Source organism: Schistocerca cancellata, chromosome 2 (assembly GCF_023864275.1).
Source record: "Schistocerca cancellata isolate TAMUIC-IGC-003103 chromosome 2, iqSchCanc2.1, whole genome shotgun sequence".
NCBI lineage: Eukaryota > Metazoa > Arthropoda > Insecta > Orthoptera > Acrididae > Schistocerca > Schistocerca cancellata.
Window position 1 is genome coordinate 163,898,918 of NC_064627.1, and position 26,500 is coordinate 163,925,417.

At 40.8% G+C, this 26,500-nt stretch overlaps 1 protein-coding gene across 2 annotated transcripts in view; it reads right to left on the reverse strand.

Annotated features, from left to right (window-relative positions):
- Nucleotides 1-26,500, reverse strand: part of LOC126161452 (calpain-5-like) — a 323,178-nt gene that overhangs the window by 10,733 nt on the left and 285,945 nt on the right. For both annotated transcript variants that reach the window (XM_049917273.1, XM_049917272.1), the window contains exon 13: nucleotides 17,584-17,720. In XM_049917273.1, coding sequence (XP_049773230.1) covers nucleotides 17,584-17,720 — 137 coding nt within the window. The remainder of the gene's footprint in view (nucleotides 1-17,583; nucleotides 17,721-26,500) is intronic.

The following is a 26,500-nucleotide window of genomic DNA, read 5'->3' on the forward strand; positions in this document are numbered from 1 at the left end:
AGGAAACAAAAGAAAAGTTCAAAGTAGTTATTTCAATTTATGGAGAATTAATAAAAACTTTGAAGTTCACTGATGACATTGTAATTCTGACAGAGACAGCAAAGGACTTGGAAGAGCAGTTGAATGGAATGCAAGGTCTTGAAAGGAGGGTATAAGATGAACATCAACAAACGCAAAAAGAGGATAATGGTATGTAGTCGAATTAAGTTGGTTGATGCTGAGGGAATTAAATTAGGAAATGAGACACTTAAAGTAGTAAATGGGTTTTGCTATTTGGGGAGCAAAATAACTGATGATGTTTCGAAGTAGAGAGGATATAAAATGTAGACTGGCAATGGAAAGGAAAGTGTTTCTGAAGAAGAGAAATTTGCTAACATGGAGTATAGATTTAAGTGTCAGGAGGTCTTTTCTGAAGGTATATGTATGGAGTGTAGCCATGTATGGAAGTGAAACGTGGACAATAAATAGTTTAGACAAGAAGAGAATAGAAGCTTTCGAAATGTGGTGCTACAGAAAAATGATGAAGATTAGATGGGTAGATCACATAACTAATGAGGAGGTATTGAACAGAATTGGGGAGGAGAGATGTTTGTGGCACAACTTGACTAGAAGAAGGGATCGGTTGGTAGGACATGTTCTGAGGCATCAAGGGATCACCAATTTAGTACTGGAGGGCAGTGTGGAGGGTAAAAATCGTAGAGGGAGACCAAGAGATGAATACACTAAGCAGATTCAGAAGGATGTAGGCTGCAGTAGGTACTGGGAGATGAAGAAGCTTGCACAGGATAGAGCAGCATGGAGAGCTGCATCAAACCAGTCTCAGGACTGAAGATCACAACAACAACAATGTACTGACCAGCAATGCTGTCTTACTATTATTTGTCTAAGAAACTGCTAACATTCTGTTCAGTGAGTCACTATCATAATTTTCTACTTAATATCAAATAAATAAACAATGTTGTCAAGGGGAATGATTGGTTTTGAATGAGGACAGCGTTGCCAAAATTTTCTTAGGAGCACAATTAATTATATAGTATGAATTTTATTTTGTACTCAGAAATGTTTGAAAATACACAATACATCATTGGTAGACAGCAGCCTTGACTCAATTATTGAAAGATTATCAGAAACCAATACAAACAATAAACTACTAGAATTTCAAATTGGACCTATCTGGCACATGACACTCAAACAAAGTAAAATCCAGAATTATTATGATATATGTAAATAGCTGTGCAAAATGAACAAGGTTTTTACTTTGCTGAATTTCTGTTATCTTCTACTCTAGTGAGCCGAAGATGATCACTGAAGCATCAGTTTTATCACACTGAAATAGTGAAAATGTTTGAGTTTTGACAAAGCACATCTTCCATTACGGGTGACTACAACACAGTTAAATGCAGTTACTGCTCTAATAGATAGACTCACAAGATGGAGTTCTTTCTGTCTCAAGAAGGGGAAGCAAAGCCCTTCAAGTTTTTAGAGTGTTGATAAATGAACCTTTACATCATATATTATTCAATCATTTAATTCTTTCTGATGGTTGTCCTGTGAAAAACTATAACTATGTAATGATTTGATTTTGTCTTGATCTATCTGACTGTGGGCACACCAAGAAGATAAAGTGTTTCACTTTCCAATTAGACACCATTTCTTACTGTTCTGATACTGAGATTAGAGAAGTATGATTGTGTGAATGTTCTAGAAGAATATGAAGCCACAATAAAACAGCATTTGGTGTAGTGAGTGACAAAATTTGAATTCTTACACATTTTCAATTTTAATATAGATGAAGTGTAGTAGTAGTAGTATTAGTAGTAGTAGTAGTAGTAGCTTTATTCATCTGTAGATATCTTTTTACAAAGATATAGGACATGTCAAAGTATTTACAAATTTAGATCAATTTAAAATAAGCGAATATACACAAATATACACATATGAATATAATAGAGGGAAACATTCCACATGGAAAAAATATATTTAAAAAGAAAGATGATGAGACTTACCAAACAAAAGCGCTGGCAGGTCAATAGACACACAAACAAACACAAACATACACACAAAATTCAAGCTTTCGCAACAAACTGTTGCCTCATCAGGAAAGAGGGAAGGAGAGGGAAAGACGAAAGGATGTGGGTTTTAAGGGAGAGGGTAAGGAGTCATTCCAGTCCCGGGAGCGGAAAGACTTACCTTAGGGGGAAAAAAGGACGGGTATACACTCGCACACACACACACATCCATTCACACATATACAGACACATGATATGTCTGCTTGTGTCTGTATATGTGTGGATGGACACGTGCGCGTGTGCGCGAGTGTACACCCGTCCCCCCCCCCTCCCCCCCCAAGGCAAGCCTCCCCGCCCCCGGGACCGGAACGACTCCTCACCCTCTCCCCCAAAACCCACATCCCTTCGTCCCCCCCCCCCCCCCCCCCCCCCCCCCGACGAGGCAACAGTCTGCTGCGAAAGCTCGAACCCCGCGTGTATGCTTGTGTTCGTCTGTGCGTCAGTCGACCCGCCACCACCTCCATCCGGCAAGTCACATCATCTTTGTTTTTAGGTATATTTTTCCTTCGTGGAATGTTTCCTTCTATTTTATATATATATAACCAACGGTTGCCCCGCCAGGAAAGAGGGAAGGAGAAGGAAAGACAAAAGGATACGGGTCCCAAGGGAGAGGGCAAGGAGCCACCCCAATCCCGGGAGCGGAAAGACCCACCCTAGGGGGAAAAAAGGACAGGTATACACTCGCACACACACATATCCATCCACACATACACAGACACAAGCAGACATTTGTAAAGGCAAAGAGTTTGGGCAGAGATGTCAGTCGGGACGGAAGTACAGAGGCAAAGATGATGTTGAAAGACAGGTGAGGTATGAGCGGCGGCAGATTGAAATTAGAAATTAGCGGAGATTGAGGCCTGGCGGATAGCGAGAAGAGAGGATATGCTGAAGGGCAAGTTCCCATCTCCGGAGTTCTGACAGGTTGGTGTTAGTGGGAAGTATCCAGATAACCCGGACGGTGTAACACTGTGCCAAGATCTGCTGGCCGTGCACCAAGGCATGTTTAGCCACAGGGTGATCCTCATTACCAACAAACACTGTCTGCCTGTGTCCATTCATGCGAATGGACAGTTTGTTGCTGGTCATTCCCACATAGAACGCTTCACAGTGTAGGCAGGTCAGTTGGTAAACCACGTGGGTGCTTTCACACGTGGCTCTGAATTTGATCATGTACACCTTCCGGGTTACAGGACTGGAATAGGTGGTGGTGGGAGGGTGCATGGGACAGGTTTTACACCGGGGGCGGTTACAGGGGTAGGAGCCAGAGGGTAGGGAAGGTGGTTTGGGGATTTCATAGGGATGAACTAAGAGGTTACGAAGGTTAGGTGGACGGCGGAAAGACACTCTTGGTGGAGTGGGGAGGATTTCATGAAGGATGGATCTCATTTCAGGGCAGGATTTGAGGAAGTCGTATCCCTGCTGGAGAGCCACATTCAGAATCTGATCCAGTCCCGGAAAGTATCCTGTCACAAGTGGGGCACTTTTGGGGTTCTTCTGTGGAAGGTTCCGGGTTTGAGGAGATGAGGAAGTGGCTCTGGTTATTTGCTTCTGTACCAGGTCGGGAGGGTAGTTACGGGATGCAAAAGCTGTTTTCAGGTTGTTGGTGTAATGGTTCAAGGATTCCGGACTGGAGCAGATTCGTTTGCCACAAAGACCTAGGCTGTAGGGAAGGGACCGTTTGATGTGGAATGGGTGGCAGCTGTCATAATGGAGGTACTGTTGCTTGTTGGTGGGTTTGATGTGGACGGACGTGTGAAGCTGGCCATTGGACAGGTGGAGGTCAACGTCAAGGAAAGTGGCATGGGATTTAGAGTAGGACCAGGTGAATCTGATGGAACCAAAGGAATTGAGGTTGGAGAGGAAATTCTGGAGTTCTTCTTCACTGTGAGTCCAGATCATGAAAATGTCATCAATAAATCTGTACCAAACTTTGGGTTGGCAGGCCTGGGTAACCAAGAAGGCTTCCTCTAAGCGACCCATGAATAGGTTGGCGTACAAGGGGGCCATCCTGGTACCCATGGCTGTTCCCTTTAATTGTTGGTATGTCTGGCCTTCAAAAGTGAAGAAGTTGTGGGTCAGGATGAAGCTGGCTAAGGTAATGAGGAAAGAGGTTTTAGGTAGGGTGGCAGGTGATCGGCGTGAAAGGAAGTGCTCCATCGCAGCGAGGCCCTGGACATGCGGGATATTTGTGTATAAGGAAGTGGCATCAATGGTTACAAGGATGGTTTCCGGGGGTAACAGACTGGGTAGGGATTCCAGGCGTTCGAGAAAGTGGTTGGTGTCTTTGATGAAGGATGGGAGACTGCATGTAATGAGTTGAAGGTGTTGATCTACGTAGGCAGAGATGCGTTCTGTGGGGGCTTGGTAACCAGCTACAATGGGACGGCCGGGATGATTGGGTTTGTGAATTTTGGGAAGAAGGTAGAAGGTAGGGGTGCGGGATGTTGGTGGGGTCAGGAGGTTGATGGAGTCAGGTGAAAGGTTTTGTAGGGGGCCTAAGGTTCTGAGGATTCCTCGAAGCTCCGCCTGGACATCAGGAATGGGATTACCATGGCAAACTTTGTAAGTAGTGTTGTCTGAAAGCTGACGCAGTCCCTCAGCCACATACTCCCGACGATCAAGTACCACAGTCGTGGAACCCTTGTCCGCCGGAAGAATGACGATGGATTGGTCAGCCTTCAGATCACGGATAGCCTGGGCTTCAGCAGTGGTGATGTTGGGAGTAGGATTAAGGTTTTTTAAGAAGGATTGAGAGGCAAGGCTGGAAGTCAGAAATTCCTGGAAGGTTAGGAGAGGGTGATTTTGAGGAAGAGGAGGTGGGTCCCGCTGTGACGGAGGACGGAACTGTTCCAGGCATGGTTCAATTTGGATAGTATCTTGGGGAGTTGGATCATTAGGAGTAGGATTAGGATCATTTTTCTTCGTGGCAAAGTGATATTTCCAGCAGAGAGTACGGGTGTAGGACAGTAAATCTTTGACAAGGGCTGTTTGGTTAAATCGGGGAGTGGGGCTGAAGGTGAGGCCTTTGGATAGGACAGAGGTTTCGGATTGGGAGAGAGGTTTGGAGGAGAGGTTAACTACTGAATTGGGGTGTTGTGGTTCCAGATTGTGTTGATTGGAATTTTGAGGTTTTGGAGGGAGTGGAGCTGGAAGTGGGAGATTGAGTAGATGGGAGAGACTGGGTTTGTGTGCAATGAGAGGAGGTTGAGGTTTGCTGGAAAGGTTGTGAAGGGTGAGTGAGTTGCCTTTCCGGAGGTGGGAAACCAGGAGATTGGATAGTTTTTTAAGGTGGAGGGTGGCATGCTGTTCTAATTTGCGGTTGGCCTGTAGGAGGATGGTGGTGGCGGGTCGACGGACGCACAGACGAACACAAGCATACACGCGGGGTTCGAGCTTTCGCAGCAGACTGTTGCCTCGTCGGGGGGAGGGGGGGGGGGGAGGGACGAAGGGATGTGGGTTTTGGGGGAGAGGGTGAGGAGTCGTTCCGGTCCCGGGGGCGGGGAGGCTTGCCTTGGGGGGGGGGGGGGGGGGGGACGGGTGTACACTCGCGCACACGCGCACGTGTCCATCCACACATATACAGACACAAGCAGACATATCATGTGTCTGTATATGTGTGGATGGATGTGTGTGTGTGTGTGTGCGAGTGTATACCCGTCCTTTTTTCCCCCTAAGGTAAGTCTTTCCGCTCCCGGGACTGGAATGACTCCTTACCCTCTCCCTTAAAACCCACATCCTTTCGTCTTTCCCTCTCCTTCCCTCTTTCCTGATGAGGCAACAGTTTGTTGCGAAAGCTTGAATTTTGTGTGTATGTTTGTGTTTGTTTGTGTGTGTATCGACCTGCCAGCGCTTTTGTTTGGTAAGTCTCATCATCTTTCTTTTTAAACAAATATACACATATATTTACAGACTTCTAGTTAGAGACAATCATTAGATTTACTCCTGGTATACAATACTTTTTTTACAAATAACTTATTAAATAATTTAATGCCACACTGTTCACTCATATCTTACTATCAGTCACTGCACACACTATACACACATTGTTTCATTAACACTTCACACACACACACACACACACACACACACACACACACACACACACACACACACACACACACAGAGACACACACTGGTGATCTCTGGGCCATTTTCTGTACCACAACTTCCCATTTGCTACCCTGAAAACCTGAGTCAGAATCGCTCCATAATGAGTGAGATGTTGAGCTCAGAAAGAGGATGAGGTGTTAGTATTGTACCATGCATAGCTTGGGGGTAAGTATTTCTAGAAAGGAAAAAAGAAGGAAACAAACGTAAAGTGAAGGTGTTACGTGGTATGTTGGATATTTTATAATAATAATAATAATAATAATAATAATAATAATAATTTATTGTACAGTTTTATTCCTTGGTAGAAAATGCTGTTTTGAGTTTTTTGTTTATTTATTTTTTGGGTTAATGTAAATTGAGTCTCTCTTGTTGCATGGTCATGGACAGAGCTGTTTGTGCAGTTATTACCAATGTTATTTTTGATGTGTAAAACTGACTGGTAAATGTATTCACATGGAGCAGTTAAAATCCCCAGTGTTTTGAACAGATCTTTACAATGAGCTCGACTAGAGTTTTTGGTTATTATTCTTATGGCTCTTTTGTAAAGTTTGAAAACTGTGTTCATATTTTGTGCATTTGTTCCCCAAAAAAGAATGCCATAGCAAAGAATTGAGTGTACATATGAATAATATGTAACTACAAGACACTGCATGTGACACAATGATGATAGGATTCTAAGGGAATAACATGCTGATGACATTCTGTTTGCAAGTACCTTTGTGTGTACACACCACTCCAACTGAGAATCAACATTCAATCCTAGAAATTTTGCATTTGTTACACAGTCTATAGAGGTGCCATCTACATTTAATTTAACATAGTCATTTTTACTCTACAAACTGAAATTCATGGCATTAGTTTTCCTTATGTCCAATGTCACTTTATTGCTTACTGACCAATCGCAAACATCCTTGAGAGTTTCATTTGCTTGGCAAGGAGTTCTCTTGTTTTCTCAGTGACTATAATATTGCTGTCATCAGCGAAAAGAATTTTTTCACCATGAGTAACACTACTGGGAAAGTCATTGATGTATATCAGGAATAGTATTGGTCCCAATATGCTACCTTGCAGAACCCCTATATTAATGTATTTTGGGTGTGATAAGTGTTTTGCTAAATGTTTAGATCTATTTGAAGTATGTGTTATCTCTACTCTTTCTACCCTATCTGTTAGGTATGATTGAAACCAGTCATTAGCTACCCCTCTTATTCCTGTTTTTGTTGTCGTTGTTGTTGTGGTCTTCAGTCCAGAGACTGGTTCGATGCAGCTCTCTGTGCTACTCTATCCCATGCAAGCTACTTCATCTCTGAGTAACTACTGCGACCTACAGCCTTCTGAATCTGCTTAATGTATTCATCTCTTGGTCTCCCTCTATGATTTTTACCCTCAACACTGCCCTCCAATACTAAATTGGTGATCCTTTGATGTCTCAGAATATGTCCTACCAACCGATCCCTTCTTCTAGTCAAGTTGTGCCACAAACTGCTCTTCTCCCCAATGCTATTCAATACCTCCTCATTAGTTATGTTATCTACCCATCTAATCTTCAGCATTCTCCTGTAGTACCACATTTCAAAAACTTCTATTCTCTTCTTGTCCAAACTATTTATCATCCACGTTTCAATTCCATACATGGCTACACTCCATACAAACACTTTTAGAAATGGCTTCCTGACACTTAAATCTATACTCAATGTTAGCAAATTTCTCTTCTTCAACCGAGCGAGGTGGCGCAGTGGTTAGACACTGGACTCGCATTCGGGAGGACGACGGTTCAATCCCGTCTCCGGCCATCCTGATTTAGGTTTTCCGTGATTTCCCTAAATTGCTTCAGGCAAATGCCGGGATGGTTCCTTTGAAAGGGCACGGCCGATTTCCTTCCCCATCCTTCCCTCACCCGAGCTTGCGCTCCGTCTCTAATGACCTCGTTGTCGACGGGACGTTAAACACTAATCTCCTCCTCCTCCTCTCTTCTTCAGAAACACTTCTCTTGCCATTGCCAGTCTACATTTCATATCCTCTCTACTTCGACCATCATCAGTTATTTTGCTCCCCAAATAGCAAAACTCATTTACTACTTTAAGCATTTCGTTTCCTAATCTAATACCCGCAGCATCACCCGGTTTAATTTGACTACATTCCATTATCCTCATTTTACTTTTGTTGATGTTCATCTTATATCCTCCTTTCAGGACACTATCCATTCCGTTCAGCTGCTCTTCCAGGTCCTTTGCTGTTTCTGACAGAATTACAGTTTCATCGGCGAACCTCAAAGTTTTTATTTCTTCTCCATGGATTTTAATTCCTACTCCGAATGTTTCTTTTGTTTCCTTTACTGCCTGATCAATATACAGACTGAATAACATCGGGGATAGGCTACAACCCTGTCTCACTCGCTTCCTAACCACTGCTTCCCTTTCATGCCCCTCCACTCTTCTAACTGCCATCTGGTTTCTGTATAAATTGTAAATAGACTTTCGCTCCCTGTCTTTTACCCCTGCCACCTTCAGAATTTGAAAGAGAGTATTCCAGTCAATATTGTCCAAAGCTTTCTCTAAGTCTACAAATGCTAGAAACTTATGTTTACCTTTCCTTAATCTATTTTCTAAGGTAAGTCATAGGGTCAGTATTGCCTCACATGTTCCAACATTTCTACAGAATCCAATCTGATCTTCCCCAAGGTCGGCTTCTACCAGTTTTTCCATTCATCTGTAAAGAATTCATGATAGTATTTTGCAGCTGTGGCTTATTAAACTGATAGTTCAGTAATTTTCACATCTGTCAACACCTGCTTTCTTTGGGATTGGAATTACTGTATTCTTTTTGAAGTCTGAGGGTATTTTGCCTGTCTCATACACCTTCTCACCAGATGGTAGAGTTTTGTCAGGGGTGGCTCCCCCAAGGCTGTCAGTAGTTCTAATGGAATGTTGTTTACTCCTGGGGCCTTGTTTCGACTTAGGTCTTTCAGTGCTCTGTCAAACTCTTCACACAGTATCATATTTCCCATTTCATCTTCATCTACCTCCTCTTCCATTTCCATAATATTGTGTCCTCAAGTATATTGCCGTTGTATAGACCCTATATATACTCCTTCCACCTTTCTGCTTTCCCCTCTTTGCTTAGTACTGGGTTTCCATCTGAGCTCTCTTGATATTCATGTAAGTGATTCTCTTTTCTCCAAAGGTCTCTTTAATTTACCTGTAGACAGTATCTATCTTATCCCTAGTGATATAAGCCTCTACATCCTTACATTTGTCCTCTAGCTGTCCCTGCTTAGCCATTTTGCACTTCCTGTCGATCTCATTTTTGAGATGTTTGTGTTCCTTTTTGCCTGCTTCATTTACTGCATTTTTTTATTTTATCCTTTCATCAGTTAAATTCAACATCTCTTCTGTTACCCAAGAATTTCTATTAGCCCTCATCTTTTTACCTACTTGATCCTCTGCTGCCTTCACTGTTTCATCTCTCATAGCTACCCATTCTTCTTCTACTGTATTTCTTTCCCCCTTTCCTGTCAGTCTTTCCCTATTGCTCTCACTGAAACTCTGTACAACCTCTGGTTCTGTCAGTTTATCCAGGTCCCATCTCCTTAAGAATTTTGCAGTTTTAATCTACAGTTCATAACCAATAGATTGTGGTCAGAGTCCACATCTGCCCCTGGAAATGTCTTACAATTTAAAACCTGGTTTCTAAATCTCTGTCTTACCATTATATAATCTATCTGAAACCTTCCAGCATCTCCAGGCTTCTTTCATGATTCTTGAACCAAGTGTTAGCTATGATTAAGTTACGATCTGTGCAAAATTCTACCAGGCAGCTTCCTCTTTCATTCCTTAGCCCCATTCCATATTCACCTACTACGTTTCCTTCTCTTCCTTTTCCTACCATCAAATTCCAGTCACCCATGACTATTAAATTTTCATCTCCCTTCACTACCAGAATAATTTCTTTTATCTCGTCATACATTTCATCAATTTCTTCATCATCTGCAGAGCTAGTTGGCATATAAACTTGTACTACTGTAGTAGGCATGGGCTTCGCGTCTATCTTGGCCACAATAATGCGTTCACTATGCTGTTCATAGTAGCTTACCCCCGTTCCTATATTTTTATTCATTATTAAACCTACTCCTGCATTACCCCTATTTGATTTTGTATTTATAACCCTGTATTCACCTGACCACAAGTCTTGTTCCTCTTGCCACCGAACCTTCACTAATTCCCCTATATCTAAATTAAACCTATCCATTTCCCTTTTTAAATTTTCTAACCTACCTGCCTAATTTAGGGGTCTGACATTCCATACACTGACCCATAGAACGCCAGTTTTCTTTCCCCTGATAACAATGTCATCCTGAGTAGTTCCTGCCCGGAGATCCAAATGGGGGACTATTTTACCCAAGAGGACGCCATCATCATTTAACCATACAGTAGAGCTGCATGCCCTCGGGAAAAATCACAATTGCAGTTTCCCCTTGCTTTCAGCCGTTCGCAGTACCAGTACAGCAAGGCTGTTTTGGTTAGTGCTACAAGGCCAGATCAGTCAATCATCCAGACTGTTGCCCCTGCAACTACTGAAAAGACTGCTGCCCCTGTTCAGAAATCACAAGTCTGTCTGGCCTCTCAACAGATACCCCTCCGTTGTGGTTGCATCTACGGTGCTGATATCTGTATCGCTGAGGCACGCAAGCCTCCCCACCAACGGCAAGGTCCATGGTTCATTGGGGGGGGGGGGGGTTCTTATTCCTAATGCTTCTAATTTATTTAATAGAATCTTGTTGTCGACTGTATCAAACACCTTAGAAAGATGCAAAAAAAATATGCCTGTGACACATTCATCTTTATCAAGAGCATCAAGTACAACTTTTGTGAATTCTACTATGGCTGACTCCATATTTTTGCCACTCCAGAAACCAAATTGTGATTTGCTTAAAAGATTGAATTTATTTAGGTAATTCATTAATCTGTCTTTCATAATTGCTTCTACAGGGAAATAGGCTGGTAATTTTCTATTTCTTCTGCATTACCTTTCTTAAGCAAAGGTACAACTCTTGACTGTTTTAACTGCTCTGGAAATGTCCCTGATGTGAAGGATTCATTTATTATATTTGTTAAGGGGCCTTGTGTAATCACTATGCATTGTTTCAGTACACACATTGGTACTTCATCTAAGCCTACTGACTTTTTATTTTTTAGTTTTTGAACAGTTTTATTGACTTCATTCTCTGTGGCTGGAAGTAACATCATTGTATTTAGTGCAACATTATTTACAGGTGTTATATTTGTTTTGGGGGAACTTTTGCTGTAACTTCTCTGCAGTACTTGAAAAATGCTCATTTACATAGTTTGCTAAGTGTTGTGGATCATTTTATTGCCTTATCCTTCTCCCTTAGCAGTATGTTATTCTGCATTTGTTTGCCTCTCCCCGTTTCCTTTTTTATAACATCCCAGACTGCTTTGCTTTTATTCTCTGCACTATATATTATTTTGTCATTAAATGCCTTTTTTGCAGCAATCAGTAACTTCCTATAGCTCTTTTTGTATCTATGATAGAAATTTAAGAATTCTGGATCACTGCAAATCTTTTTCATGGAACTGAGGTGTTTAAGTGTTTGGGAGGACTTCTTAATACCTGCTGTTATCCATCTGTTTTTGTGAGATGTTGATACAGACATGCATACTTTTGGAAATGCCTTTTCAAAGTTCAACTTAAGTAATGTGGAAAATTTAGAGAATTTCATATTCACTTTGGTTTCCTTATACACTTCATCCCAGCTTTGTTTTTCTAGTTCTTTTGAAAAATCTTTTTTTTTTTTTATTTCTGATAGATGTCATTTGTAGGCTTGTAGTTTAGGGAATGATTCAATGCCTGAGTTTACTGTTGTTATTTGACAGAGATGGTCTGATAGTCTGAGATCTTTTACAGCTGTCCTGTCCATATTTGTGGCCACATGGTCAATTACTGATGCAGTCATTGTAGTAACCCTTGTTGCACTATTGACCAATAGGGACATGCCAAAACTCTGAAGGATGTTCATGAAGGTGCTGCTGGATTCATTTATGATATTAGTGTTGATGTTAACGTCCCCACACAGAATTATGTTAACCTTCGTACTTGAGGCTTTATCCAGAACTTCTGTTACCTATACACACACAAAATGATTAATTTCTTGGTGATATCAAGCCCTGTTAATTCAATAGATGATATTTCAAAGTATTTTTCTTTGCTTACCGTACTCAGGTCATGTCTTGATTTGAACTGTGTTCCTTTTCTGATATAAATGCATGATCTTCCACCCCTTGAAGTAGTTCTGCAGTAAGATTTTGCCTTTTCATACAGTGACAATACAACATGTTGGATTTCTGTGTCTCTACACCAATGCTCAGTAATACAAACTACTGTGCAGTTCAGTGATTGGAGCTCAACTTCTAATAGTTGTATTTTATTTGTTATTGATTGCATGTTTTGATGGAGGATTGTTAAGTCGGTGAAATGCTCCACGTTACTCTTTCTAGTGGTTTGTTTTTCTTTGTGAGATCTGGTATATGTGATATTTGAGGTGTTAAAATCTGTCTTTTGAGTGATTGTTTTAGTATTTTTTAAAGTACTGGAGATACTCTTTAGGCAGGTAAACCTGTTGTCTGGATTCATCCTAAAAAAAGACCTACTTTTCCTTCCTCTTACAACAGGTATTTGACCATGTGTTGCCCAAGATCCAACCCCTATACTTTCATGAATCAGCTGTATTAATCTTCCTTTCCCAGTCCTGTTTAGGTGTAGGTGACGCCTAGTGAAACCCCATCTGTTGACAGTTCCGACAGGCACCAGAGAAACATGAGCAAAGTTAGCTGTCCTCAGAGCCATCCCTAACCCCACATTGATTCGCCTCACAGCTCCATCAAGGTGTGGTTGATCATGATGCCAGAACAACTCAACAAAGTGTATGTTGGTGCCATGAGTCAGGGAAACTATCTTGTCCAGGTCACCACCTATGTCATATGTCCCATCCCTGTCCAAACTGTTTTCCATCCCACCCACTATCGCTACATGGTCCTCTTTTTGTACAGTCCTTACATAAAGACCCTAGGTCCTCTTATCACATGACTTAGCCCTGCATTTGTCTTGAAGGTATTGGTGGCCTGGTGCGCTTCCCCTAAACTTTCCTGTAACTGAGGGTCAACACCTCGCCCATGGCTACTACCAGCAGCAGCACTTTCTCCTTCCTAAGACTTTGTACACTCCTAGGGTTCTTGGCTTCGGTTGAAGTGTGCTGCATATTTCATGCTCCTCGTTCTACCTGAGGATCTTCTCCACTTAACTCTGGCTGTGGTAGATACATGTTTTTGGTGTTGATGATAAAACTGTCAGATTGCGTTCTTGTTCTTCCTATCCTCCTACCAGCTGCCAGTTCCCAACCACCCTCCTCCTCCCTACCCTTATGAGTTCCTTCCTTGCTTCCTCCAACTGTGCCTGAAGGGCACAGATTTTTTTTTCCTGTTCCACAATCAAAATGTTCCTATGCATACTCTGCAGTTCCAGGAGAGAGCCTCTTCTATTCTCCTAACATTCTCCCCACTGCATCCACTCCAGTGAAAATATTTCCTACAAGATTGGCAACAAATCCCTCTACTTACTACACTATAACAGCTCCCACATTTTTCACTCATGGTCAGTTTCAAAAGAATAATTAAGTGTAAAGAATGTTTTAAATTTGTCAAGATTGCAAGACTGGCTATGTGTAAACAAAAAACTATATAAAGTTCTTATCTGTGGTGGTTGTTGTTTTTGTACTGATTTAGAGATACAAAGACAGAAGAATGGATTTGTAATTAATTTGCTTTTAGAGAATTTACGTTTCAGGCGCATTTGGTCAGGTTTTTAAATGTTTATAATTCGGAAAATTTAGGCCTAGATCGCGTCTATCTAACTAGTAAACAATATGAAATGTGTTACTTAAATACGATTTAGAAGCATTTAATTACACTTTTATTGTCACAATAGACACTGATGAAACTAGTAGCTGTCTTTTTTAAACAAATTTTGCACTATCAAGAAAACTTGAATAGAATTTTTTGTGTTTATATCACGCAAAATTTTGGGTTATGTCACGATTATCGGGACTTCAGCTTCAAGAACAAGTGCTGCTGGGACGTTAATATTCAGTTTTGTGACAAGAATGGACACTACAGCAAGTATACAAAACAAAGAAAATTTAAATTTGACACTATTTCCTCTTAAATAAGTTATTTTAGCGGACGAAGAAAAGAACTTGTGATCTCACTCGGCAGCCATCTTGTTTATTGTAAGAAAAGTTCTCTAGGCATGTAGTCACTAGAGGAGACTGCTGCTGTCCAATAGAAAGTTAAATTTATTCTAAATAAATACCTGTATATGTAATTTCAGCATGAGTCACAACACAATCCATTAGGGTGAATGGGGATAGGCAGAGGGTGTGCACTGGCTACACACAATATCCAGACATAGAGCATGCTCTACAATATAACAGTTGTGACCTTGGTGCCTATTTCACCAAATATGCCATTGGTACTATTCCCCCAGACACTGGTTTCCCTGAATTCCACATGTGGGAACTGGCATTACAACATGTCCTCAGTTCTTACCACCCACCTGGTCTTAATTTATCTCAATTTCTTTGATCTCAGCATTTTTTCTAAGTAACAATTCCTTTTTCATATCCACTGAGTTTTCTATATCTTTCATTTTCTGATCTGTCCATTTTCCCTGCAATCGCCCCCCCCCCCTTTCCCACTTCTATCACAAACACTGTACACAGCTTTCTGCTCTTATTAACTTGTGCACAATGTTTTGGCAGTAATATCTGTCTCGCATATTACCCTATATTTGAAATGGGTCTACCTTCCTATCCCTATCTGAAATTCCTTTCTCACATCAACATTCTCTGAAGTGGTCAATTTAGATCAAAATTTTAGCTTTCTGGACTTTATACTGTTATGTCTATACCCAGTGCCAACAGTAAACTGCCATTTAAAAAATTAGTACAAATGAGCTTACTATCTCAGATTAAAGTTCACACTAAAATGCTACCAATTTCTATTAGCAATTAAGGGGAGCAAACCATTTGTTAATAATCCAATTCTGGAATTTCGTGATATGAACTGTGCAGTCATGTTGCACCACATATTCCTGAAAAGTTACTTCTCTCCGATTTCTGAAAAGCTACGATGTTTATTCATTATGATTATTTAAAATGATAGCTCTGCTTGAGTGCAAACTGAAATACTCTTAACAATATTTTATTCAAAGTGATTTGTTTATAATTAACTAAAATGTAATTTAAATTGTTGTATTGTAAAATTCATTGAAATGGTACATGAAATTAAGCAAACTTTCCCAAACTGAATATCGGTTCATGTAGGGCAACATGTGGCCCATTTTTTGGTGTAACTAACTAAAATCATCTAATGACTTTTAACTGTTATTTTGTAATCTTACATTTAACAATGTATTCAGTTGTTTAGATTTATATAAGGAAGTGGTGCATGAGCCACAGGAGCAGTTAGAGTGAGATAGAGGCAGTGAGAGAGTCAGCGAGCGAGTGAGTGAGCGAGTGAGTCAGTCAGTCTGTCTACATTATTGCCTTTTGGAAACTGTTTATGTGAGATTCTTTTGGAGGCTGTCAGATGAGAAATGTACATTCCACCAATGTAAATGCTAATTGGTCAGACAAGAAAAGTGACATACATTCTGTTTTATTTAAAAATTAGTACATCAGCAACATCGAATGCTGAGACTTTCTGGAGCAACAAACCCTGAGGATATCAAAGTTGATTATCTCATTATATGGAGCAGGTAAGTTACTACGTGAAATTTCATTAACTGTAACTGAAATTTTCTAGTTTTCACCTATCTTCATACTTGTGAATGGCGGGTGTCCAAACTATTATGTTGCTCTGATGGTATGGTTGAGAATTCACTATTACCACCATCTACTTATAGACAGAACTACTGAAACTGTATATTTTATTCTTACTCAGCGTCAGTGGTAATTAAAATGCTCCCCTCCTTTCACACATTTAAGTGTGGCATTTTATCTTCCACCTTTAAGCTATCAAGTGTTTAAATCTTGTCCTGTGCAGTCCCCAACAACCAATTTTTCCCTCTCATCCCATCAAGTGTGTCTCCCATGACCTGGGGTTCTTGGCAACTTCTCCAAATTCTCCCCATTTCCTAAACTTCACCAGTCCTTTTCCTTCACCCCTCTCCCTTCCCCTTCAACCCTGCTGCCAGAAGAAGGAGCCACTGGCCCCAAAAAGTTTGTAAATTTGAATACCTTTATGTGTGTGTTCTCCTGCTGTCGCTGGTGATAGATTTTTTTATCCCTCCAGTTACATTATATAATCAACTTCTGAGTATGTGTGCTGCGACCTAGGGTTGACAATCACTTGCACTGTGGCAGTTTTCAGGAGACATGAGCATTTGTGGACTTGATGCTTTGAAGTGAAATATCAGTGCAACAGAAAGTATTACAATAAATAGTACTACACAACTGACTGAATATTTGCTTCATGCTAATGTTGTGCCGACTACAGTCATATTTGTAGTGACAACTGTGTACAGCCTTATGAACAGGAACTAAATATCATGCAGTTTTTGTGAACTATACATCTCAGGGCTAGATATACCTATATACCAAAAATTGTATCTATAACTCAAAATTAATATTGGAAACCAACTGTCCTTAAAACAATGTAACAATTACAGTTATCTAATGAAAATGTGAACACTCAATATTTTCACACATTTTTTCTGGTGCAGTAGACTACCAATTTTACCAGAGGCTTCTGTAAATGATTTCAAAGTGTGCCTTTCCCCAAATCTTGTAGGCATCAGTCAACTATAGGAATGCATGCTGTTGGTGGAAGTGGGGCAAGCAGGAACCAAGTGGCTGAGTATGTCACAGCAGAAGAGCTGTGTGGATATTAAAGGCATCTTTTTGTATGTTCATCCTTTTGACTGGAGGTTTGGGGGAGCACAGTCATTCATTATTGTAAGAAAATGAAATGCCTACAGCCATCCTTATGATCTTATTTATTGTGCAGCTACCAGTTTTCAAAAAATGGTTCAAATGGCTCTGAGCATTATGGGACTTAACATCTATGGTCATCAGTCTCCTAGAACTTAGAACTACTGAAACCTAACTAACCTAAGGACATCACACAACACCCAGTCATCACGAGGCAGAGAAAATCCCTGACCCCGCCGGGAATCGAACCCGGGAAGCTACCAGTTTTGGCACTTCAATGCACCACTCATTATAGCAAGTGTATATATGTGTGTAGTCACCATTCAACAGCATTCTTTATAGCATTTGTACAATGTATACAGTTTGTTTTCAATTGAGATGCTTACAACATAGAATTACCTTGATTATTACAGGTTCATCAACAGAGCTGCGATAGAAGACAAAAGTAGAATTCCATGTGGGATTCAAGGAATTTTTTTCCATGTGTGTCTTTGCTTTCTTGCCTTCACTTTTCACTATGCAGTAGGCATCACATGCTGCAGTAAATAATAAAAGCATTATTATAAAAGTACATCATTCCTTTACAAATTTAAGTGTATGAATACAATACATATGGTTTATTATTCTTGTTTTACGTTGTGGTTTCTATATGTTATTTCAATATATACAGTACGTTTCAATAACTAAATAACATCTGAGCTAAAATTCATAGTTACATTTGTTTTTAAGAATTACTAAATGAGATAAATTCTAAAAACTATTTATAAAATATTATTCTTCAAAACACTTCTGTTTAAAACAAAACTGTAACATTGTGCACCTGTTCTCCGTATCATATAATGTTGCAATTTATTTTATGGCACAACTGTGATCAACACTATCAGTATAATTTAAAAAAAATAATAACATGATTTTCAAATTATTGCGAAATACTCATGGTATAAAGGGGCAAATAAAAAAGCATGACAAATAAGAATTTAACATTAATGCAAAAAGTTGTCTTTTCAACAAAGAAAATAAAAGGAAAAAGGTATGACCAAAGGTATGTTAAATTTCTTAAAAAGAGAAAAAAAAAATTAAAGGGGGTCCATTTCTTGAAAGGTCAAATACTTATCTCAGAAATGTTTCTGTCATTGGAAAACACTCAAATTATGTTTGCTTAGCGACTTCATTATTGACATTACTCATTTTTTTCTTGTGAAACAGTTTTACATTTTTGCATAAAAGAAATGAACAAATAAGTGCACGACATCTGTGAAATTTATCATTGCTGTGTGAAATACATAATAATAATAATAATAATAATACTTTTAAAAAAGAAAAGACAGATACAATTGACCATATATTTCACAAAAGTAAAGGCTATACACAAACCGAAAAAGAAGATCAGAGAGTGTCTCAGATCAGCTAAGGATAAGAGAAACCCACTTGAAATGTTGGAAGTACATCATGTACCATGTACATGTGGAAAAATCTACGTTTGAATGAACAGATGTTCCATGAATGCTACGAGGGTAATCCCAAGAGTAAGGTCTCCTATTTTTTTTATAACTACATAGACCTGTTTATTTCTACAATGGTTTCCGTCAGTTTACAGCTTGAACATTTAGCTATTTTTTGACATAAGCACCATTTCTGTCAATGCATTTTTGTAGATGCTGTGGCAGTTTTTGTATGCCCATGTCATACCAGCTAGCTGCCATGCTGTTCAGAAAGTTACAAACATCTTCTTTCAACTCGTTGTTGGAGCTGAATCGCTGGGACCACAATTAACACTGACAGGAACTGTGAGACTCTGAAAAAACTCAAACAGGTAATTCAGAACCGGAGAAGAGGAATGTTGAGCAAGGCCATGACAATGCTCGTCCACACATCGCTTGGCAAACCGTTGCTTTCCTGCAACAGTTTCAGTGGAACATAATCACCCACCCACCCTGTAGTTCTGACTTGGTGCCCAGTGACTATCACCTGTTCCCTAGATTAAAAGAATATTTGGCCGGAAAGTGATTCAGCTCTGACGACGAGGTGAAAGAAGACCCAGACATGACTTTCTGAACAGCATGGCGGCGAGCTGGTATGACATGGGCATACAAAAACTGCCACAGTGTCTACAAAAATACATTGACAGAAATGGAGATTATGTTGAGAAATAGCTAAATGTTCAAGCTGTAAACTGATGTAAACCATTGTAGAAATAAACAGTCTATGTACTTATAAAAAAATAGGAGACCTTACTTTTGGGATTACCCTCGTACAATAATTGAATATGAATAGCACCGTAGGACATAACAGGTGAAAATATCAACCATGGCAGAGCACACACTGAGTGGTGCCAACCAAAGAATAAAATTTGCTGACATACAGACTCTTGCTGTTTAGCAGAGCTACAATGTCCATTTGTTCTGGGAAGCTATTGGAATCATAAGTTTGACAACAGTTTTAACAAGAAAGAAGAAGGCCTCAAGAATTCACATGCTGCAGTGAATGACCATTACTGGTAACAAATGGACAATCATAGTGGTAATGACCTGGGAAAAGCCCTCAGATGTTGGCATGTCAGGTGCATCCATCATCAGTAATAGAGGGTAAATCTTTAACAATGTCTGTCATTCATGCTGGTGAAGCATTGGAAAAATCACTAAACAAATGTTGGCTAAAGGTCCCCATATGAAAGCCAACAGGCAATACGTCACAAAAAAGCAGGTTGCAAACATAGAACATTGTTTCTGTTTATATATTTGCCCCCAACAAAAGAAATATTTTGTTCACTGTTAAGTTTAATTACTCTAAAACCTACAGTTGTTTAAAAAATTAGAGGTGGATACAGCATAATGGACTATTTGCAAATCATAAATAAAATTATAGAACAGAGTAAAGAGTCTGACTTTGCACTTTATTCGGCTTCGTAGATTTTGACGCAGTTTAGATGAAGTCTGTACTCACAGCACTTGAAAAATAATGCAATTTTTCAACTTATGTTAGTAAATGTAAACATAATGCTACATCATCTATTCACTTTCATCAACAGTCCAAGAGAACATTACAGATTCTTAAATTCAGAAAATGTGTAAGGAATACATGTTAATATAACATATGTGAATCAACTTCCTTTCATTGATGACTCTTGTAAAGGGACACCATCGTCTAGCATTACCTTTCTTTAACAGAAATAGACAATGCCAGAAATAATTTTGAATCTTGTATAGGTGAACATTATCTCAGCTGTTTAACTAAATGAATGTCACATGATTTTTGTATATGATGTATTATATTTCAGGCTAAAACGTATAAAAAGAATTTACTTTATTACAATCAATATGTATTAACTCTGTATGTACAGATAAAATTCTTCTTCTTTTAGAAACATTTGAAATTACAAAATATTTGGCATACTTAAAAATCCTATGATTAACTGCACAATCTGACGATATTTATTAAATTTATTTCTGGACTCATTTATAATATAATGATATAACTTGGTGCAGATTCTTCTTTTGTCAAGAAAGTTTGTAAACTCTTTTTGTTTTATAAACTCTTTGGAATATTGTTAGTACCACAGAATGAGCCAGTAGTAGTGGGCATGTCTCTAACGGAATCGAATGTGTTTTTAATTTTGGCAATAACAACGTAATTTTTTGTTTTATGGATATGGAGATTGTAAAGACAGTGTGATAGAGAAGAATGTGACATAATAAAAACAAGTGCAAACAGAAATTACACAGGAGCTTAGTTAATATTTATCATATCATCTGTAACCTATAAAGTTAAAAAATTTCAGCCTCAAGAATTTACCCCCAGACATGACAAACTGCAGCATCTACCTCCTCTCGAAGCTGATGAAATGAATCAATTATTTAAAAGAACGAAAATCAACTGGTGATGTGAGGGAGGGTAAGATTACAATAGTGGCATCATCCATGGTCAGTTGACTGATAATGAAGTTTTGTCTGTCACAGAAGAAGAAGAAAGGAGTGATCTGCGTCAATTGAGTTTATATGAAATTCCAAACCGAGAGCTGCCCAACAAATTCGTATCAACAGTGACAATATACTGTCAACAGTTATGGACTGGATCAATTGAAAGAGGACTTTACAACTATTATGAGGGAAATCAAAAAGAAAAGACAAGTACAATCTATTTGTGAATTTAATTCTTTCTTTTCTGTGTACTCGTGTGATTGCTAACAAAATGAATAGAGAGGAGGGTAGTAGTAATGCAGAAATGAAAGCTGTGGGACCGAGCCAGGACATGTTTGAACCAAGTAAAATCACAGTTAGCAAATAAACAGTAATAATTGATATTATGAAGTTGATTTTGGCAAAATTAGAGGAATTGAAGACAGATAACAATAGAAAAATTAGTGCAGTCAATGCATTTACTTAAACTTATGGATCAACTTTTTTCACATTCTTAAACATTTTATTTTTATCTGCTATTACTTTTACATTGTAATTTCGTGTACTGACATGTTCCATGACTTTGGAGATTTGCTCTTCCATTTGGTCCTACAGAACTCAACATGTAAATAAATAAATAAATATAAAATCAGTTACCAGAAATATGAACTGAAAACAATAGCAAAATGGACAGTGTACAATACCAAATACACCAACTTACTAATCAGGTTACGGAGCTAAAACTGGGTTGTCAGAGAGATTAAAAAGTGTGAATGGAAAAGTCCATGTCTTACAAAATAAATTTATTGCTTGGAAAATGAATTTACTGCTGAGTCTGTGAATAAGAAGAAGAATGTTAATGACGTCAGAGCTGAACAGAAGACCATAGTGGAAAAAATAGAACAGAACTTTAGTAGTTTAGATCAAAAAATTTTGAATGTTGAAAGCAGCATATTAACTAATGTAAATGTTTCAGATCGAAAAATTTCAATAGTTCAGGAAAATTCCATTCACAACAATTTGTATTCAAACAATGGTATTGCATGGTCCATCATACCAATCAAAAGTTTTCCATCAGACAATTTACATCCAGTGGATTTTCTTTACCATTGTAGAGACAGTTTTGTGTCAGCCCTGAGTGACGATAAAAGAAAATTAAATTTATTAAAAGATGTCTCGAAGGTGAAGCTCTGTCTAGGGTGAATCAAAATTTAAGTCAATGGGACACATCAGTTTCGAAAAGTTTTTAAATAAATTTTGGTTGGAAGCTGAACAGGGGAGAATTAAAAGTGAATTTCTGAATGGTCCTAATTATAGGATTAGGGACAGTACTCTCAAAGAATTTCATAAGAACCAACTTAAGAAATTAACAAACTTAGACAAACCATTTGATAAAATGACATTGATTGATGCACTCAAAAGGAGATTACCAGAAAGGTTGCCGTGGGATTTAGTACATGGACCTGACAATTGTCTTGAACAATTTTTATGGTATGTGTTGTGACTCGCCGATTATTCAAAGTGCCGCCGCGCAATTACGCACGTCCTCTACGTGCGGCGCTGTCTGCCAGCCACGCAGCAGCTGCGCCACCTAAGCAGCCAGCCGAGCAGCAGCCGCTAGACTGAGACTCAGTGTTTAATCGAATGCCGACTTGTACACAGGTCAACTTACTCAGTGACTTATATGTGTTGTTGTCCGAAATATGTGTTAAATTTGAAGATATAAAAATTGGCGACGAGGTAGTGGATTTTTCCTTTTCACCGTTGACTCACAGGGTTCCATGGCTACTGTCGAGCAGCTCTTGCAAAATCTCCTTGAACAGCAAACGCTTCTAACGACGGCGATTAGCGATCAGCAAACGCTTCTAACAGCGGCGATTCGCGATTTCGTCGTGGCGTCAAATGCGGGGCGTTTCTCGTCGTTGGCTGTACCTCCTTTTCCACCTTACGACGAGACGGCGGAAGACTGGTCTGATTATGAAAAATGTCTTCGACAGCACTTCTTGGCATTTCATGCCACGGACGAACAACCATGTAAGTCTCTGTTCCTTTCCTGGATTTCACCTCAAATGTATCGGCTGTTGTCGCAATTTGAAGGATCCTGCGTCTTTGTCCTTTGCTGAAATGTGCTCCCTTCTGTCTGTCTATTTTCAAAAGCAAACGCATGTGGTAGCCTCTCGTGTTGCCTTTTATCGTTGTCAAAAACAACCAAATCAGTCCTATCGCGCTTGGGCTGCTGAACTTCACGGCCTCAGTCGAAAGTGTCAATTTGTTACTGACGTTCACAAAGAATCCTATGCCGATTCCATGGTACGGGATGCTATTATCCAGTCGGCGCCCGACAAAGAAGTTCGGCAACGTGCCCTTCAGTTGGCGAATCCGACTCTAGATGAAGTTCTCTCCATTGCGCAGTCTTTTGAAATTTCTCGCGCCGCTGGGGCGCAAATAGAAGCGTGGGGTGACGTCGGGGAAATACAACCTCTGTGCGCTGTTGACGACGCGTGCGGCGTGTCCCCGCCGGCCAACGTGGCCGCAGTGCGCTCCCACGTGCAGCCTCGGCCTAGCCGTAAACAACCCACTAAGAAACTGCAGCAAAATCCCCGGCAACTTCCTTCATGTCCGCGGTGTTTTACGAAACATTCACACGAGGATTGTCCCCAATGTTGGGCTGTGTGTCACACTTGCAAAAAGAAAGGTCATGTGTCTTCCGTTTGTAAATCCGACCGCATACATGATGTTCATGAACATGACGCTGATTCTGATTCTGTGTTGTCTGTCAATTGCACTTCTTCCCTTTCAGGGAAGTTATTCCTCACTGTCCAAATCCTTGGTCGAGATGTTCGCATGCAAGTGGATACTGGTTCTGCTGCCACTATAATTAATTCTCAGTCGTATCTTCAGCTGGGTTCTCCACTCCTGTCCCCTGTCACTCGGCAATTACGGACGTACAATAAACAGAAGATTTCTCTCTTGGGACAGTTTAATGCTGAGGTATCTTACAAATCCGTCGTTTGCACTGTTCCCATATTTGTGGTCGACCAGAGCACCGCAGAAAATCTTTTTGGTTTCGATGCCTTTCGCGTTTTTGGGTTCACCATAGATGACTCTGTCAATATTGTCTCTGACGCTATTCCTTATGCTCAACTGGATTCCTTGTCGATGACATTTTCGTCCCTTTTTTCTCCTGGGTTAGGCCGTGCAAACGACTTTGAAGCTCATATCACACTCAAACCCACTGCTCGGCCTAAGTTTTTTCGGGCCCGGCCCATTCCTGTGGCCCTTCGGGATCGGGTAAAATGGGAGTTGGATCGTCTCACTGCTTCAGGGGTCTTGCTTCCTGTCACTTCCAGTGAGCGGTCCTCTCCTGTCGTTGTAGTTGCTAAGCCAAATGGTGATATTCGTCTCTGTGGCGATTTCAAAGCCACTGTAAATGCTCAATGCCTCATCGACACTTACCCTATGCCCCATCCTGAAGAACTGTTCACTAAACTCGCTGGAGGACAGTATTTTTCTAAAATTGACCTGTCGGAAGCTTATCATCAACTTCCTCTCGACGCTGCTTCCCGGCAGTTTCTGGTCCTTAACACGCCTTTCGGCCTCTATCAATACCAACGCTTGCCATTTGGGGTTGCTAGCGCCCCTGCTCTCTTTCAGCAATTCTTGGAACAATTATTGCTCCCTGTCCCGGGGTGTATCAATTACATGGACGACATTGTTGTCACTGGCTCCACCACTGAAGAACATCTTCAAAATCTCCGCACACTTTTTAATGTCTTACAGACTGCCGGTCTTAAGTGTAATCTTCAGAAATCAGAATTGTTTCAGGCATCTATCACGTACTTGGGGTTTCAACTCTCTCGGGATGGTATTCGTCCGCTTCAACACACTGTTGCTGCGATCGATGCCCTTCCTCGCCCTACATCTGTTAAGGAACTGCAGGCTTTCTTGGGGAAAATAGCATACTATCACAAGTTTTTACCGTCTGCGGCATCGGTGGCTCAGCCGTTGCATCGCCTGTTGCATAAAAACGTGCCTTTTCACTGGTCCGCGTCATGTGACGCAGCTTTCCAGAAATTAAAGGCTATGCTGAAACAAGCCCCGTGCCTGGCTACTTATCGACCTGGCCAACATCTTGTTCTTGCCACATACGCCTCTCAATACGGGTCGGTGCAGTCCTTGCGCACCGTTTTTCTGACGGTTCAGAACAACCCATCGCTTATGCCTCCAAAACGCTCACGGACGCCCAACAAAAGTATTCTCAAATTGAGAAAGAAGCTTTGGCCATCATTTATGCTCTTCATAAGTTTGGTATTTTTCTCTATGGCTCAAAATTTCATCTTGTTACGGATCACAAACAACTTGTTTCCTTGTTTCATCCATCAACGTCACTTCCCGACAAGGCTGCACACCGCCTCCAGCGTTGGGCTCTTTACTTGTCCCGTTTCAATTATGAGATTCACTTCCGGCCAACGGCTCAACATGCGAATGCTGATGCTTTGTCTCGCCTTCCCATGGGTCCTGATCAGGCATTCAATAGGGACGAACTTTTGTGTTTCCACCTGGATGTTGCCGAGCAGCGGGTTGTGGACGGGTTCCCCATCAGTGGGGACAGGCTGGCGGCTGCTACGGGTTCTGACCCTACCCTCTCCCGGGTTTTATGCTGTATTCAGAAGGGTTGGCCAGATCGCCCGTCCGCTAACACTTCTGATCCGTTGCGGAACTACTACACTTTGCGCTACTGCCTCACGGCTAGGGATGGTGTTATCCTCCTCTCCACTGACAATGCTTCGCCGCGTGTTGTGGTACCTGCGTCTTTGCGTGCTTCGGTCTTGCGCCTTCTTCACCAGGGGCACTGGGGTGTGTCTCGCACAAAGTCTCTGGCACGCCGTCATGTGTACTGGCCTGGCATCGACTCTGACATCGCACACATGGTCGCTGCCTGCGGCCCTTGTGCGTCACAGGCCGCTGCCCCGAAGTCATCTTTGTCACCGTGGCCTTCGCCTGAGAAGCCCTGGGAGCGCATTCATGCTGACTTTGCGGGACCCTTTATAGGTACTTATTGGCTCCTCATAATTGACGCCTATTCTAACTTTCCTTTCATTGTCCGTTGCACGTCGCCTACCACCGCGGCAACCACCAGTGCTCTGGCCCGCATTTTTTCTTTGGAAGGCCTCCCCTCTACTCTTGTTACTGATAATGGTCCGCAATTTGCCTCTTCCGACTTTGCGGATTTTTGTGCTCGTCACAGCGTTACGCATGTCACGGCCCCGCCGTTCCATCCACAATCCAATGGTGAGGCTGAACGACTGGTCCGCACATTTAAGACTCAGATGCAGAAACTTCTGACTTCTTCTGCTGCTGATGATGCGCTTCTCCAGTTCCTGGCGTCTTACCGTTTCACCCCCACGGGCGATCACAGC